The sequence below is a fragment of the Ovis canadensis genome, chromosome 19, assembly GCF_042477335.2.
Source record: "Ovis canadensis isolate MfBH-ARS-UI-01 breed Bighorn chromosome 19, ARS-UI_OviCan_v2, whole genome shotgun sequence".
In the NCBI taxonomy this organism is placed as follows: domain Eukaryota; kingdom Metazoa; phylum Chordata; class Mammalia; order Artiodactyla; family Bovidae; genus Ovis; species Ovis canadensis.
In genome coordinates this window covers 48,758,933-48,773,227 of record NC_091263.1, presented here as the reverse complement: position 1 = coordinate 48,773,227, position 14,295 = coordinate 48,758,933, and the positions used below count along the sequence as shown (strand labels likewise).

At 35.7% G+C, this 14,295-nt stretch overlaps 1 protein-coding gene across 1 annotated transcript in view; it reads right to left on the bottom strand.

Annotated features, from left to right (window-relative positions):
* The window catches only part of SUCLG2 (succinate-CoA ligase GDP-forming subunit beta), a 287,354-nt gene that overhangs the window by 98,114 nt on the left and 174,945 nt on the right, over positions 1-14,295 (bottom strand). The window contains exon 9 of the mRNA XM_069561842.1: positions 14,124-14,266. Coding sequence (XP_069417943.1) covers positions 14,124-14,266 — 143 coding nt within the window. The remainder of the gene's footprint in view (positions 1-14,123; positions 14,267-14,295) is intronic.

Here is a 14,295-nt window from a genome sequence, read left to right as displayed (position 1 = left end):
TCCTCATGTCACATACCATCATGGATCCATTTTATTGACTAAACATAAAACTCGATTCAACATCTCCATCTTGAAACACTCTACATTAGAATTTTTATCAAATACTGAAAGATCTGACCACTTCCCTTTTTTCCAAAGAGCACTAGGAACCCACATAGCAAATGAAGGTTGTATTTTGTAACAAGAATAGACGGAGACTGAATCACAGCAAAACACTTACAAATCAAGAGAGAAGAAGAAAAGTACCAAGAGAGATTAAAGGCACAGAGAACAATAATAGGAAAGGAAATCTCTTGTGAGAAGAAGTAGTTGATGGTAACTTAATCGGGACAAAAGTGAATTAGATTTTCTTCAATGACTGAGCTCAAGAATAGGTGATTTCATAAAGTTTATAGAAAGTCACTTGAAAATTACACAACTTGTTGCTGTATTCTACTCTTAGAGAGAAGAGAAATAAAAGTTCTCCACAAGGGAGTTGATCTTCAGAAAAATGCATTTACAATCCCAGTTGATGAATTTTACCTATCAACTAGGAGATTATCCTTAATTCTCATTTGGATAGAAAAGTCACTTTAGGATTGATAAAATTTCTCTGAGTTTCACAGAGATTCTGACATAAAAATAAGAGGCTAAAAAGTTAAAATACATGGGGGTGTAGAGTGCATGGGGAAAGAACTAAATAGAAGCGTTAACAGATATGGGCCCAGGGCCAGTATATGGTACAAGAGAATGCTGGGACAAGCTCTCAAGTCTGGTGAGAATTTTAAAGGTATGGTATATTAAGCAGACTTGCTGGTTGTCAGTGTCATAAAATGAAATCTAATTCAAAGGGGGAAAAAATGATTTGGCCCATAGCTAGGAAAGGGAGAGCAGCTCAAAGAAGTAAAGAGAAGCTGCAGAATCATAATAGTCATCATTCTCAAATTTAGGGAAACATGAAAATCAACACAAAGACTTGTTAAAACACAGTACTGGGCCCCACCCCAGAGTTTTTGATACAACATGCTTGAATGGGACCAAGAATTTACATTTCTAAAAAGGTTCTAGGTGACACTACTTCTGCTGGGTCAACCACTTTGAGAATCACTGAGTTACAGAAAACAGGCTATATAGGAATGAGGTCCTAAGGCCGAGGGAGTCTCCATCATGAAGGTTTGCTCCTGAATCTTACTCAGACTTTTACCAGGTAGGAGGGCACCTCCTCAGCCATATTGTTTTCATTCATGACCCCACAGATAGATGGCCTTTTCCATGAGTTTTAGGAGGAAAGCTGATTAGACTGAGGGGCCTGTGCTAAGGTATCACTTTCAGGGTTATCTGCTTTCAGGGATGCAGTAAAGCAAGTGGCCTACTCCTAGTTAAGGATACCCCATGGGCAGGCGAGGGGAACAGAGGATCCAAGCAGAGACACAGAGCATCAGAGGAGGCACTGAATTTGATGGCATTCCCAAGAGCACAGGGAACAGGAGAAGAATCCTTAAAGGAACAAGAGAAAGAATCATGAGAAAACACAATGGGAAAAGAATAATAGATTTTTTTTTTAATGATGATGAGGCTCTAATTTCTGTCCAGTTATCCTTCCTAAGATATTATGCATTGTTTGATAAACTGATACACCTTTCAATAGGTAGTGTTTTAATGCTATACTTGGAGATAAAAAATCAAATGAATCTATTATTTCAGTAAAACATCTTTTCATGTTTCTTGGCTTTTGTATTTTTACCTTTGCTTCTTTTACTCTCTTCATTTGAGTATCAAACATCTCTTCTTTGGAACATGCTTAACGCTGTGAGCATTTGGATTAGCTATCTGGAAATTCATCTTCATGAAGAAGCTCCATTTATAAAGTAAAACAACTAATCATAGATTACAAAATATAGAAAAACATCTGAAATCATCTAAATACAGTATGAGTTGGACATTTCCCTGCCAAACTGCTACCCAAGTGTCAATATTCTTGGACCACACTGACATAGTGAAGATTCTAAGTCACTTAAGTCTCCTTCTCTTCTCAAAATGTACTGCATGGGATTAACGAGCAAGTGAATCTAGAAGGTCATGGGTTAAAGCTCCAAATGGATTTTCTGTTCACAGTTTATGATCCTAAGGCCTCTGAGCAGACACCTAAATGTGTGCTCAAAAAATATTCTACTGGAGCTCTAATTGAGAAAAAAGGGATGTGCCCAGAATGCTTACATATAATGATTAATGAAAGAACTCACAGATAACCTGGAAGAAAAATAATTAACTAGGATTTGTGCCAGCTGTCCATTGGGAATGCTAACTAATACATGTGTTCAAAGTGCTCTGTTTCATAAGACCTCAAAGGTGGTAAAAAGAGCATCCCAGGAGAGGGTCATAGACATGTAGATAAAATATTAATCGATGTTCACAAAGGACCTCTAATTGCAAGAGAGTTGCCACCCAAATTATTAAAGTTGCAGCATAAACTATTCAAGTGAGCAAAATCTTGTTTTAGATCCATAATAAAGCAAGAAATGTTGATTAGAACACTTTGGCAAAGAAGTAGTGAGTAAAGATAAAGGAAAGGAGGGCAACTTCAATGGATGTAGATGTGGAAGAGCCTCCCTCTTTAGCGGCAAATACACCATCACAAACCTAGACCACAACTCATGTAACAGCTACAGCATTTTGTTCTCCAAGCTAAATGTATCTAGAGGCTTTCTTGGACAAACCTATCAATCTATTTAAAAAAAAAACTCCTGGCATTTTCAGGGCTCCCTTTCAATTTTATTTTTCAAATTAGTTGAATATCATTACATAATATATAAGGTATTTGCTCTATATTATGGATTTATTCATTCACTGGGCTGTGAATTTACTCATTTATCTATTTATCACCTCTAACATGGCAGCTCCGAGAGAGTAAGACTCTATTTCAATCACTGCTTTATCTTTAGTGCCCAGAGGAATGCCTGGCATATAGACACAATATATTCCCTTTTTTCCTGTTTTAACCTGAAATAATTTTGTTGAAATGTGAATTGCTTTTGGTGGGATACTTGCTTTAAACCACAAGATATCTCCATCTGGATTATCAGAGTACAAAATCCCTTCTCTCCTTCACTCCCCAGGGAGACAGGGTATATTCCTGTTTGGCTGACATTTCTGAACACTCCAGCTTAGTCATTCTGTGGTCTTAGGAACAAGTCTTGACTTCAGAAGGGATCTTTGAAGACCTGCTTCCAACAGGCTGGGGATATCTCCCTCTTCAATAAAATCATTCTTATTGCTTATTGATGAGCCTTTGCCAACCTCATGGTTGACATTCTGACTTGTACTTCTAGCTGAGTTCTTGCCTTAGCTATGTGCCTGGTTGGCTAGTCTCCCTACAACCAAGCTTCTATTTACAAGGTATCGTGCATAAATGGCATCTGATCGCTGCACTATGGCCTGTGAACTGTGGAAATGGCTACCTGTTAATAGAAAACCCTAAATATTACTTAGGAATTGCCTCCCTATGTTTGCACTCTTGTTGTCTTCTACTAACATGTTGCTTTCAGGTAAGATCTGCTACCCACGCTCACAATCCTCCCTGTAAAACCAACTATTCTCCTGCATCTGGCAGTTGGATAAAGCCTCATCCCACCCTCTGAAATGAGTTCCTTCCTTCCATCATTTACTTGACCTTGTAGGACAACGTCTAGTTCTAGATTATGGTCCTTATCAGGCAGCCCTTTCCGATTAAAGTCTCGCCAAACATGACATTAGCGTCCAGTTTAGGAAATGAATTGTTTCAGAAAGACAACTCATTGATTCATTATGTTCTTCTTTCAGACTGAGAACATTTGGCTAGATGATGCATATGGAAACAAATATGAATTGTCGATATGAACTTGCTCTGCAAGTACATTTTTGGAGAACTTACTATGTTCTACACATGAGATGGGTGGCTAGAAATAATGAAAATATAATAATAGTTGGACAAAACTATGGACTGAAAAAAACAACTCAAGGAGACTGTATTTTTAGCTATTTATAAAGAATATGAGCAAATGGAAAGTTTACTGAATAATCAGTAAGAAGTGGGAGGGGGGAAAAGAATATTTCAAGGTAATTTTATGAGACTTAAGAGAAATGAATGAATAAAGGAGATTACTGAGTGGTGAGAACTATAACTGTAAATATCATATAGAAAAGGGAAATTGGGACAAATTATCACCAAGGTAGCATCTGATGAGGGTGATAAAGATTTAAAAAAACACCTATTTTAGAAGTTTGCCTGAGGTGTCCTATTCCTTTACAAAGAATGCAAATAGAAATCAATGGATTCTCAAGAAGTTCTTAAGCAAAAGAATTCATTAGGGAATCCTGCCCCCCCCCCCCGCCCCCCAAAAAAAGCAGTAAAAAATAAAGGTGAGTTTATTTTCCTACTTCTAGCCGTCTCATTCTTGACTCCCTTTCATCTTATTAAACTGTATATAACATGAAGATATCAGGAAGCTAAAAATATTCATTGTAAGGTGCAGTGGTAAAGAATTCACCTGCCAATGCAGGAGACAGGAGACACAAGAAATGTGGGTTTGATCCCTGGGTCAGAAAAATCCCTTGGAGTAGGAAATGGCAACCCACTCCAGTATTTTTGCCTAGAAAATTCCCTCGACAGAGGAGCCTAGCAGGCTACAGTTCATGGGGTCACAGAGAGTCAGACCTGACTGAGCACACATGCAAGCAGATCAGGAAGATACTGAGCTGAGTAAACAGGAAAGGGCATTAGGCCACCTCTAGGATTTTTAGGTTACTTCAAGTCCAGGCAATTCAGAATGACTGTATCAAATATTAATGAACAATTCACCATTAATTCTGAGATAATTAAACTCAAATTAGCAGTGCTTGAAAGTAGTAATTGCACAGAACACTGAACAGGTATCTAATGTGGTTTTGGATTATACTAATTCTCTTTTTTGATGTTATAAAAATTTGTTTTGTACCATAAAGCTTTTTATGCTTGTTACTACTGCATTTACAATGATATTTTACTCTGATTTAGCAAATCTGATTTACAAAGTTCATATAGTTTCTGAAAAAGATTTTAAATAGAATGCTTCTTTAAATTATCTTTAAAGTAAAAAGAAGCTTTAATAAGCTGATTATTAATATTGCTAGTAAAATGCATGGGCAGAGAGACCAACATGAGAATATGTCTATCATGTAATATTGGACTAATAAAAAAAGCCATCAAAAGGAAGAACATTCTAGTTATAACCTTATAAAGAAGATAGGCATAGATAATGCTGGAAAAAAATTTAACAAACTGTAACAGCAGTTCTGTTATAGAAATAAAGTTAGGGCCATTTTTTTTTAACTTTATACTTGAAGTAGGAAAGGTAAATTTATAAAAGTAAAAAATGATCAATTTTGTAAATGTAAAGAAAACTGTCAAAAAGCATAAAGTGAAGGGATTTAAACAGGTAAGGAAATCACCTTAACTGAAACGTGAAAACTAAATTAAAATGTTCTCAAGGTTTATTCACTTAATCCAAAGTTATAAAGCTGCTATGTCTCAAAAGTCATTTATGACACATTTCAAAGTTTCTCATAATCAAAATACTTCCCTTAGGAAACACATAAATGTAAATTATGAAAAGTTTTTGTTTTTTATTTTACTTCATAGTAGGAGTTCCTAAATGTCCTTTCTTAGAGAAGATAAAATGGAGGGTCTCTAGCAAGTAATTCTGAAGAGCTGTCCTAATTATCTAAAACTTTATAAAGGCAATTCACATTATTCAGAGCAATATGGTCTATAAGTTTCAGTGAACACTGAATTAATGAACACTGAACCATTGCTCCTAGGGGAAATATAGGGTTAGGTTCCTGAGAGCCTTTGTTCACATTTTTGTCAACTTATCACTATATAACCTTGTTTTTTGTGTAATTGTGGCCAACAACATTGTAAATCACGGCTCAAGAAACCTTATCTAAGTTGTATTTTCTCTATAAGGCAGGTCACGTTGGACAGTACTTTAGCACTACATGTGAGTCCATTTTAAACAGCAAAATCACATATCAAAAAGGATAAAACATGAAAAATGGGGCATTAAATACATTATGAAAATGACACTTGTTTACTGTAGGAGCACTGAAATAAGAAAGGAAAATGCTGACTTGTTTGACATTCACTGAGAACAGTGTACCACATAACTAAAATTTTTCAAATTCTGTGTATTTTTGCAAACAACTGTGAAAGCACCGAGTATTGATTATAGGATCATAAATAAACTTTAGCACATATGCAAATTTGCAAATACTGAACCTACAAATAGTGGGATCAACTGTACTAAGAATCCTGGCTGAAAAAAATGCATATTAGGTTGTAATGAAATTCCTTCAATACTTTGAAAAACATTCCTTGAAAATAACTAAGAATCTTATTAAGAACTAGAGAACTATGCCCTTTTAATAACAACATTCATCTTGCCTTAAGTCACATTTGGAGGAGTTGTGAGTACCATGCTTCCACTTACAACTGTACCTTAATATGGTGATTCATGAAGCAACAAATTTAAAAAGTCTTACTGAAAGTTTCATGAAAATCTAAGTAAATAATAGCCCCCCAAAACATGCATTAAATGGTCTCACTTCATATTATTTCAGGAGGACATACATATAATGAAATAATAAAAATTTATATAGACCAATTTAAAGACATGGAAAAAAAGTGTGGCAAGATATATAAAAGAGCCCATTCCTTTGATTTCCAAAACCACACACATGCCTGTATTTTAAATGTAAAAAAGTGTGACATCACAATGGAAAATTGGGCAAAATATATTAATAGGCAGATCATAACAAAAGTGATAAAAATGCTCAATAAAAGAAAAATAACTTAAAATGTTACTTCTCATGACAGTAAACAGTCACAGTAACAATGGCCAGGATGTAAGAAAACTTATTTGATGAAAACCCTCTACGTTCCTTCAACTGATACTGAGATAATTTGGCACTAAGTGTGAAAAACTTAACCTCTGCATTCATCTTTACCCTCATACTTCTATAAGTTCATCTTACGTAAATAAATCTCACCTGTTTCCAAAGCTATGACTATAAGGGGGTTCACAGTGGCATTAAATTGGAAACACCCTGAATACCAAACAAAGGACTGTTTAAGTAAACATATATCTATACATATGTACACTGTTAAGCCGCTGAAAATGTTGTTGAGTACTGTACTAAGACACGCAAAAAGTGCATAAAAAGTGAAAAAAGAGTATATAATAGTTATGTTATTTAAAATAGTTTTGTCAAAAATGGTATATTATTCATCAAGACACTTACATATATAAAATTTACTGTATTTCTGTACTTTTCTGTTTTATGTTTCCCTAATTCAATAATTAGGGGGAAAGGCACACTACATAGAAATCCACTCCAAGTCAAGCTGATTTCTTCAGCAAGCCCACATGGACATGCTACTCATTTAGGAAGTAGACAATGAGACAGTAACTCCTAATTCTCTGGCAGTGGCGGCAGGGTCGGGGGGTACGGCATGGCAGGAAGAAAGAGGATTTAGTGTCTTCACTTTCCTGAACCCATTGGGGCTCATCCCACCAGACTACAGTTCACTTCTGCAGAGCAAAGGAACTAGAGGAATTCACAGTTCAAAGGTTTTTAACCTTGTTCTCCAGAATAATTTTACTCAGTTCACTCTCCACATCCAGGGATTTCCTCTACCAGGCAATTTGGACTCTAAATGTGACGTCACTCAGTAGTGTCAGACTCTCTGCAACCCCATGGACCTGTCAGGTTCCTCTGTCTCTAGAACTTTTCAGGCAAGAATATTGGAGTGGATTGAAGACACTGAATCCTCTTTCTTCTTCCTGCCATGCCATGTCCCCTCACCCTGCCGCCACTGCCAGAGAATTAGGAGTTACTGTCTCATTGTCTACTTCCTAAATGAGTAGCATGTCCATGTGGGCTTGCTGAAGAAATCAGCTTGACTTGGAGTGGATTTCTATGTAGTGTGCCATTTCTATGTAGTGGCCATTCTCTTCTCCAGGGGATCTGCCTGACCCAGGGATCAAACCCAAGTCTTCTACATTGCAGACAGATTCTTTACTGTCTGAGCGACCAGGGTATCCCTTGGATTCTAAAACAATACCTCAAAAATAACAGTAGTAAAACCTTCAGATGCCTTGATCACTCATCCATCCTAAGATTATTCTTAAGATTCAGAGATGCCTGACATTAATCTCAGCTATTATTTGTTCAACTTGCTAGGACATACACTATTTTCTATATTTTCTAATTGCTAAGGTCAACTACGTCCTTTCTCAATGCAATAAAATTAAGAATAAAAAAATTCTTAACATTTAATAAAGTAGATATTATTTCCAACCTATATGATATTACACTTGATTAGTGGTCCATTTCTCTTTAACAGTCTACAAAGGCCTCTTCATATAGGATTCATAATGAATTATTGAGCATACTGAGATTAATCATAAAATTTACTAAAATATCCCCAAATCTGTTAAATTCTTTAAACTGCTTACAATGAAACAAAGTTAGGTACATTAAAATCTGGATATTGAGAAGTGGAGCAAAGAGTACAAATCTTATTTTTTTTACTTATTTCTGAGAGTATGTCAGCAAGGAGCATGAAAATAGATTAAGAGTGTTACATTACAGATGCTTTGAAAATGTGGTAGCTATCAGACACACTGATCATGTGTGAGATTCAGAAACAACTGCCTTTGCCAGGACTTGGCTCTTACTGGGAAGAACTGGCAGGTAAGTTGGGCATGGAGAGCCAGACAGTCTTGGAAATTTGGGTCAAATGGCCATCAGGAAAAGAAAAGCAAATGTCAGCATTTATGAATTCATGACAATAGGAAAATCCCTGAGAGTAGAAATGAGCACAGGGAGGACGGTTTTCCATGTTCCCGAGTATGCACAGTGGTAACATGAAACAAGGGGTGAAACCAAATGACAGGTTGTGGATCCAGAAGCACAAAACCATTTTTACTCTCTTCAGACTAGGCTATCAGGTAGCTGATCACCATAAAGAATGGCTGCTTCTCAACTCTATATGAAAGTAAAATTAGTTTTCAAACTGGCCTGTAAGAATAGAAATGCACAGTAATCATTTCAAAAAATAATGCTCATGTTTAAAAAGTCCTGGACCTTATATCTGAAAACAAATCCCTAAAAGAATTCTATTAATTCCCAAAAGAAATATTCCCTTGCAGATAAGGCATTTCAGCAAATATATGTGGTAAATGATAAAATGAGTTTTGTTTCATGCCTCTGATATAAGCATGTATTTAAGGGAAAAAGAGGATCTTGTGTTTTGCTTTTAAATAAACTCTAATTGTATGATAATTAACAATATAGAAGGCGTTTGGTATGTCATTAATTCAAAAATATACTTATAACAACTCATGGCATTTGCATAAACCCCTTATCAAAAATACAGCACAGTTTTACATCCTCGGCCTCAAATTCTAAAGACTTTTCAAGTACTTACCACAGAGTTAAACCAGCTGGCCTCTCCTCAAATTTAAACCAAATTGTATTTTGTGGTTCTCCTAAAATATGAATTTAATCCTCCCTTTATTAAACTGTGTTTCCTTGGCTGTCTGGAGGGAGAATCACTGCACACTACTGAAACTGCTTACACATTTCATCAATTTCAAAACAACCCAGGCAGTAACACTGGTATCAATTAACTGCTTCAGACAGTTCCCACTTCTGCAGACAACCATTTATTCCCCACCGTTTCAATAATTCTAAATCTAAGCCTTTAAATGATAATCAAAATGAACACTCAAGAAAAAAGCATACAAACTAAAGTTTTCATCATGCTTTAGAAAGGTTTGCCAAGTACTTTACATGTATCTTAAATGATAATAAAACAATGCAATGGGGTATTATTTTCATGTCTACTTTATTCATGAGGTGACAGAAGTTGAAAGAGTATATTCACATTGCTAATAAACACATGAAAAGGTGTTCATCCTGATTAGTTATGAGGGAATGGCATTAAACCACAATAAATACTACCACATGCCTACCAGAATAACAAAAATGTTCGTGAGGGTTTCCCACACACGCCTATCAGAATGTAAATTGGCATGTTTAGAAAACTGTTTGGTAGTATACATTCAGACTGAGTATATGCATACCCTATTGCCCACAAATTCTACATCCAAGCATATACACCACAAAAATATGCTCCAAATGGCATGTATGATTATGTTCATAGCAACATTATTCATCGTAGTAAAAAATGAGAATCACACAAATGTCTATCAGTAGAAAATGACATAAAAACGCTATACAGCAATAAGGGTAAGTGAACCGCTACTACATAAAATATGGTTGAATCTGAGATAAAAGTCAAATGAAAGACGACAAATACAAAAGTATATGCAGTGCATGATTCCATTTGTATTATGCTCAAAATCAGGCAAAACAAATCTTTGATAGTAGAAGCTAGGAGAATATTAGCTTTGGGAAGAAAGCAGGGTTGAGGGAGATAGTGCGGAGGTATAAAGCATTGCTGGGACGGTGACGGTCCTAGTGCATTCAAACTGCGACAAACTACCATAGACTAGGGGGTTAGAAAGCATTCATTTCTCCCAGTTCTGGAAGCTGGCAAGTCCAAGATCAAGTCACCAGCACATTCAGTGGCTGCTAATTAGTACACAGGTGGCCATCTTCCAGCAATGTCCTCACGCCAAGGAAGGGGTGAGTGGGCTCTCTGGAAATCTCTTTTATAATGGCACTAATCCCACCCATGAAGGTTCTACTCTCATGATCTAATTACAGCCCAAAGGCCTCACCTCCTCACACCATCACACTGAGGGGTAGGATTTCAACATATAAATTATGAGAAAACATACTCAGTCCATAACACTGGGAATGTCGTATATCTTGATGTGGTCAGAGGATCCACAAATATGTTCACTTTGTCATAATTCATTGAACTATCTACTTACAATGTAGATAGTAAGTTTGTACAGTGTTCTTTATGAAACCTATTATTTTGATAAAAGTTTATTAAAATTTTTAGACAGTACTGTCACGTGAAACCATTGCCCTTTAAATGAGAAATACATGTATCTCAATTCATACAATGAAGTAACTCTCTGAGATAATAAGTACTATTACTATCTCTATTTTATAAAATAGGAAATCAAGACACATAAAAGTTACATGATATGCCCAAGGTGCCACAGTTAACACATGTTAAAGACAGAATTAGAACCCAGGCTGCCTGGCACCTGAGCCCCACTAAAAATCTCTTCAAGTATTTGGTGCTTATATAGCACATTTCCTTCCTAAAAGGCTTTGAATATTGGACTCTACACTGGACCTAAACCAGGAAGCACAGTAAAATCAAGAGAACAGACTTTACAAGTCATAAGCTACTGCTTTTCAAAAATCAGGCCTCCAGAGGGCAACAGACTGGCTTAACTGGACAACAGAGCAGAGGTTACTGTTGAGATTCATATCAACCATCTTTTCCTTTAATTCATTTATGCAACATGTTCTACATAATCCACATGATGTTGTACTCATTTTTTATACCTTTGGAATTGTAAGTTCAAAATTAAAAACAAAAGTCAAAAGCACAACTCAGGAAAATAAAAACATAATGCTAACATTCTTGATAGTATTTCTCCTTTAAATGTGCTCAAATTCTTTATAGATTGGCACAGAATCCTACTTCTACTTTCTAAAACAATTTTACTCCCTATGATTTTAAGAACACCTGTGTTTAGAATCTTATAAGTTAAAATGATGAGGGTGAGACTGTATCTATTCTACCACCAACAGAAAAAACTCTATTACCTTTCTCTCATCTCAAGCCCAGCTGGAAAATAAGAGAATTATAAAATATTTAATGACACTTTTCATGGGAATCCAGTTTAGAAAGTGCGCTATCTTAGAAAAATTCTTGTTTTAATCAGTTTGGCACAGGAACTTCATTTTACATATACTACAAACAAATAAGGGACACGTTAGTTATAAAGGTACTTGTGTTAGGTCCCAGTGAAAATCAGCATTTGGACTAACAGTCAAGTGAAATAAATGTAAGTCTCAGCTCCATGGCAGACATTATGAGTGGAAATATATGTCAATGCATAGTATTTTTTGTGAATGAGCATGTTTATTACTTGATCAATAGAATTAGCTTGTACATATAACAAACAAGCAGTTGCTACTATCACTTGATTTAAGTTTAACAACAATGGGCCTTCTGTTATTTTTAGTTTTAGTGTATTCAACTGACTAATCCTTATATCTAACAAGAAAATCAATACCTTTGAAATAATTAGCTTTGGGCTCTGGGGAATCTCTAGTTCTGAGCAACTGGATGGGGTTCTACTTGAAATAATTACTGCCAGAATTACAACCAGTTTCCTTGCAAGATCTAATCAATTCATCGATACTATTTTTTAGCCTCTGTTCCCTGAAATCTGTGAAACAACGCCAGGATTGAAAATACCCATTACATTTCTATGCTTTTTAACTGACTTTGAAATTTCAAGATTTGGAAAATGTACTGTGAGATGAGCCAAGCATTCATTTTCCTGATATAGCATGAGAAAAATAAAATGACTCCCACATACCTTTATCTACCCAAGATGACAGCCAATCTCAAAAAAGTTTAAATACTCCCAGCACTTGAAAATAGGAAGAGTCAACATTTTTGAAGATTGTTTTAAACAAAAAACAAAGAAGCTTTCCAAGTGATTTTTCATTCCCTTCCTGTACTTTAATAAAATTAAAATTCAGGATCAGCCACTAAGAAAAGATACTCCAAAGAAAATGCAATATGATTGTCCTGGTAGATCTAATCCTTCCTGGCTCTCTTTAATGCTCAGCACTGAATTTCAGTCAACACTAAATGTGCAGTATTTTATTACAGTTGCTTGTCCTCTGGGTATTTTGTGGTTCAAGCAGTTGAAAGAGCTGTGTTTTATGTACATGGTATTTACAGATTTCAATTGCTTTGAAAATCTTTCGGATAAAAATGATTCTTCCCTTAGAAAGGAGTAGAAAAGAGGGATAATGAATTCATAAATGATTAGGGAGCCTCTGATACTTAACCAATGAAAACAAGGTGCTTCTATTAACAGAAAAATCACCTGTGGACAATTCATGGCTGAGTGACTTTGGACTTCAGTCACTTTGCTATTTCTGAACAGCAGTGCAGAAATGAAGATAAGTTGCTGATAATGTTTAACCATTTTATGTGTGTGTGTGTTAATTATAAGAAAAAGATTTAACAAAAATGTAAGGTTACCAACTAAGTCATAATGAAAACAGACAAGCATACCACTAACCTAAGACAAAATTGTATACACAGGAGGCCCAAAATGCCAGTCTACTTATGAATGGGAAGTTTCCATATTAAGTTCAGACAACATTTATATACATATTCGAAAAATATTAGTCTTTCTATATAATGATATAATGATATCTTATCATAGACAACTGAATAGCTACAATGGATGCAAATCATACTGGTCTTTGAACTGATTAAGTATTTACCAAGTACCTACTATGCACCTAGCATGACAGCTACATTCTAGTTAAGAAGAAAAGATGCCCATGGAATAACATTATATGTACTTAGAGCATATGTCACAAGCTGTAACACATGTAATCATTAGAGATGAAAATTAAAAAGCATATAGAAGGATGTAAGGTCATCGTTTTCCAGTAATACATAATATTATAACCCTGTAATTTTCTTTTGTCTTAATCTTATAATACCTCAGCACCTTTGAGGAAGGAATCTGAGACTCAGTCCTCTCTAATTCACATAAGCATAGAACTAATCACTTCATTGTTAAGTACACACAAAAAATATTTCATGCCAACCAATATTTATTTACATGACACTGTTTAAAAAAATATCCTTGTGCCTCTCAGATCTGAAGCAAGATCCTAGGGGTACTTATAAGCCTTTTACCCAGATGATCTAAGCCATCATGAATTCCAGTGTGATATAAGACAGTATTTGCACCTGGGGCTGGAAAGTATTATATATGTGCTGGCTTATCAATCCTCAGCAGCAAGAACAAGGCAGATCATTATGGTGAGAAATCATTACACCATGCAACCTCTCCTACAAAAAGAGAAGTTACCTTAGGATCAGCTGTGAGTAATTTGAATGCTTGATATACTTGAGATTCCTTTACACCACCACCAAGATCCAAAAAGTTGGCTGGCTTCCCACCATTCAGGAAAATGATGTCACAGGTAGCCATGGCAAGTCCAGCACCGTTAACTGTGAAATGCAAATGGTACACAACACAA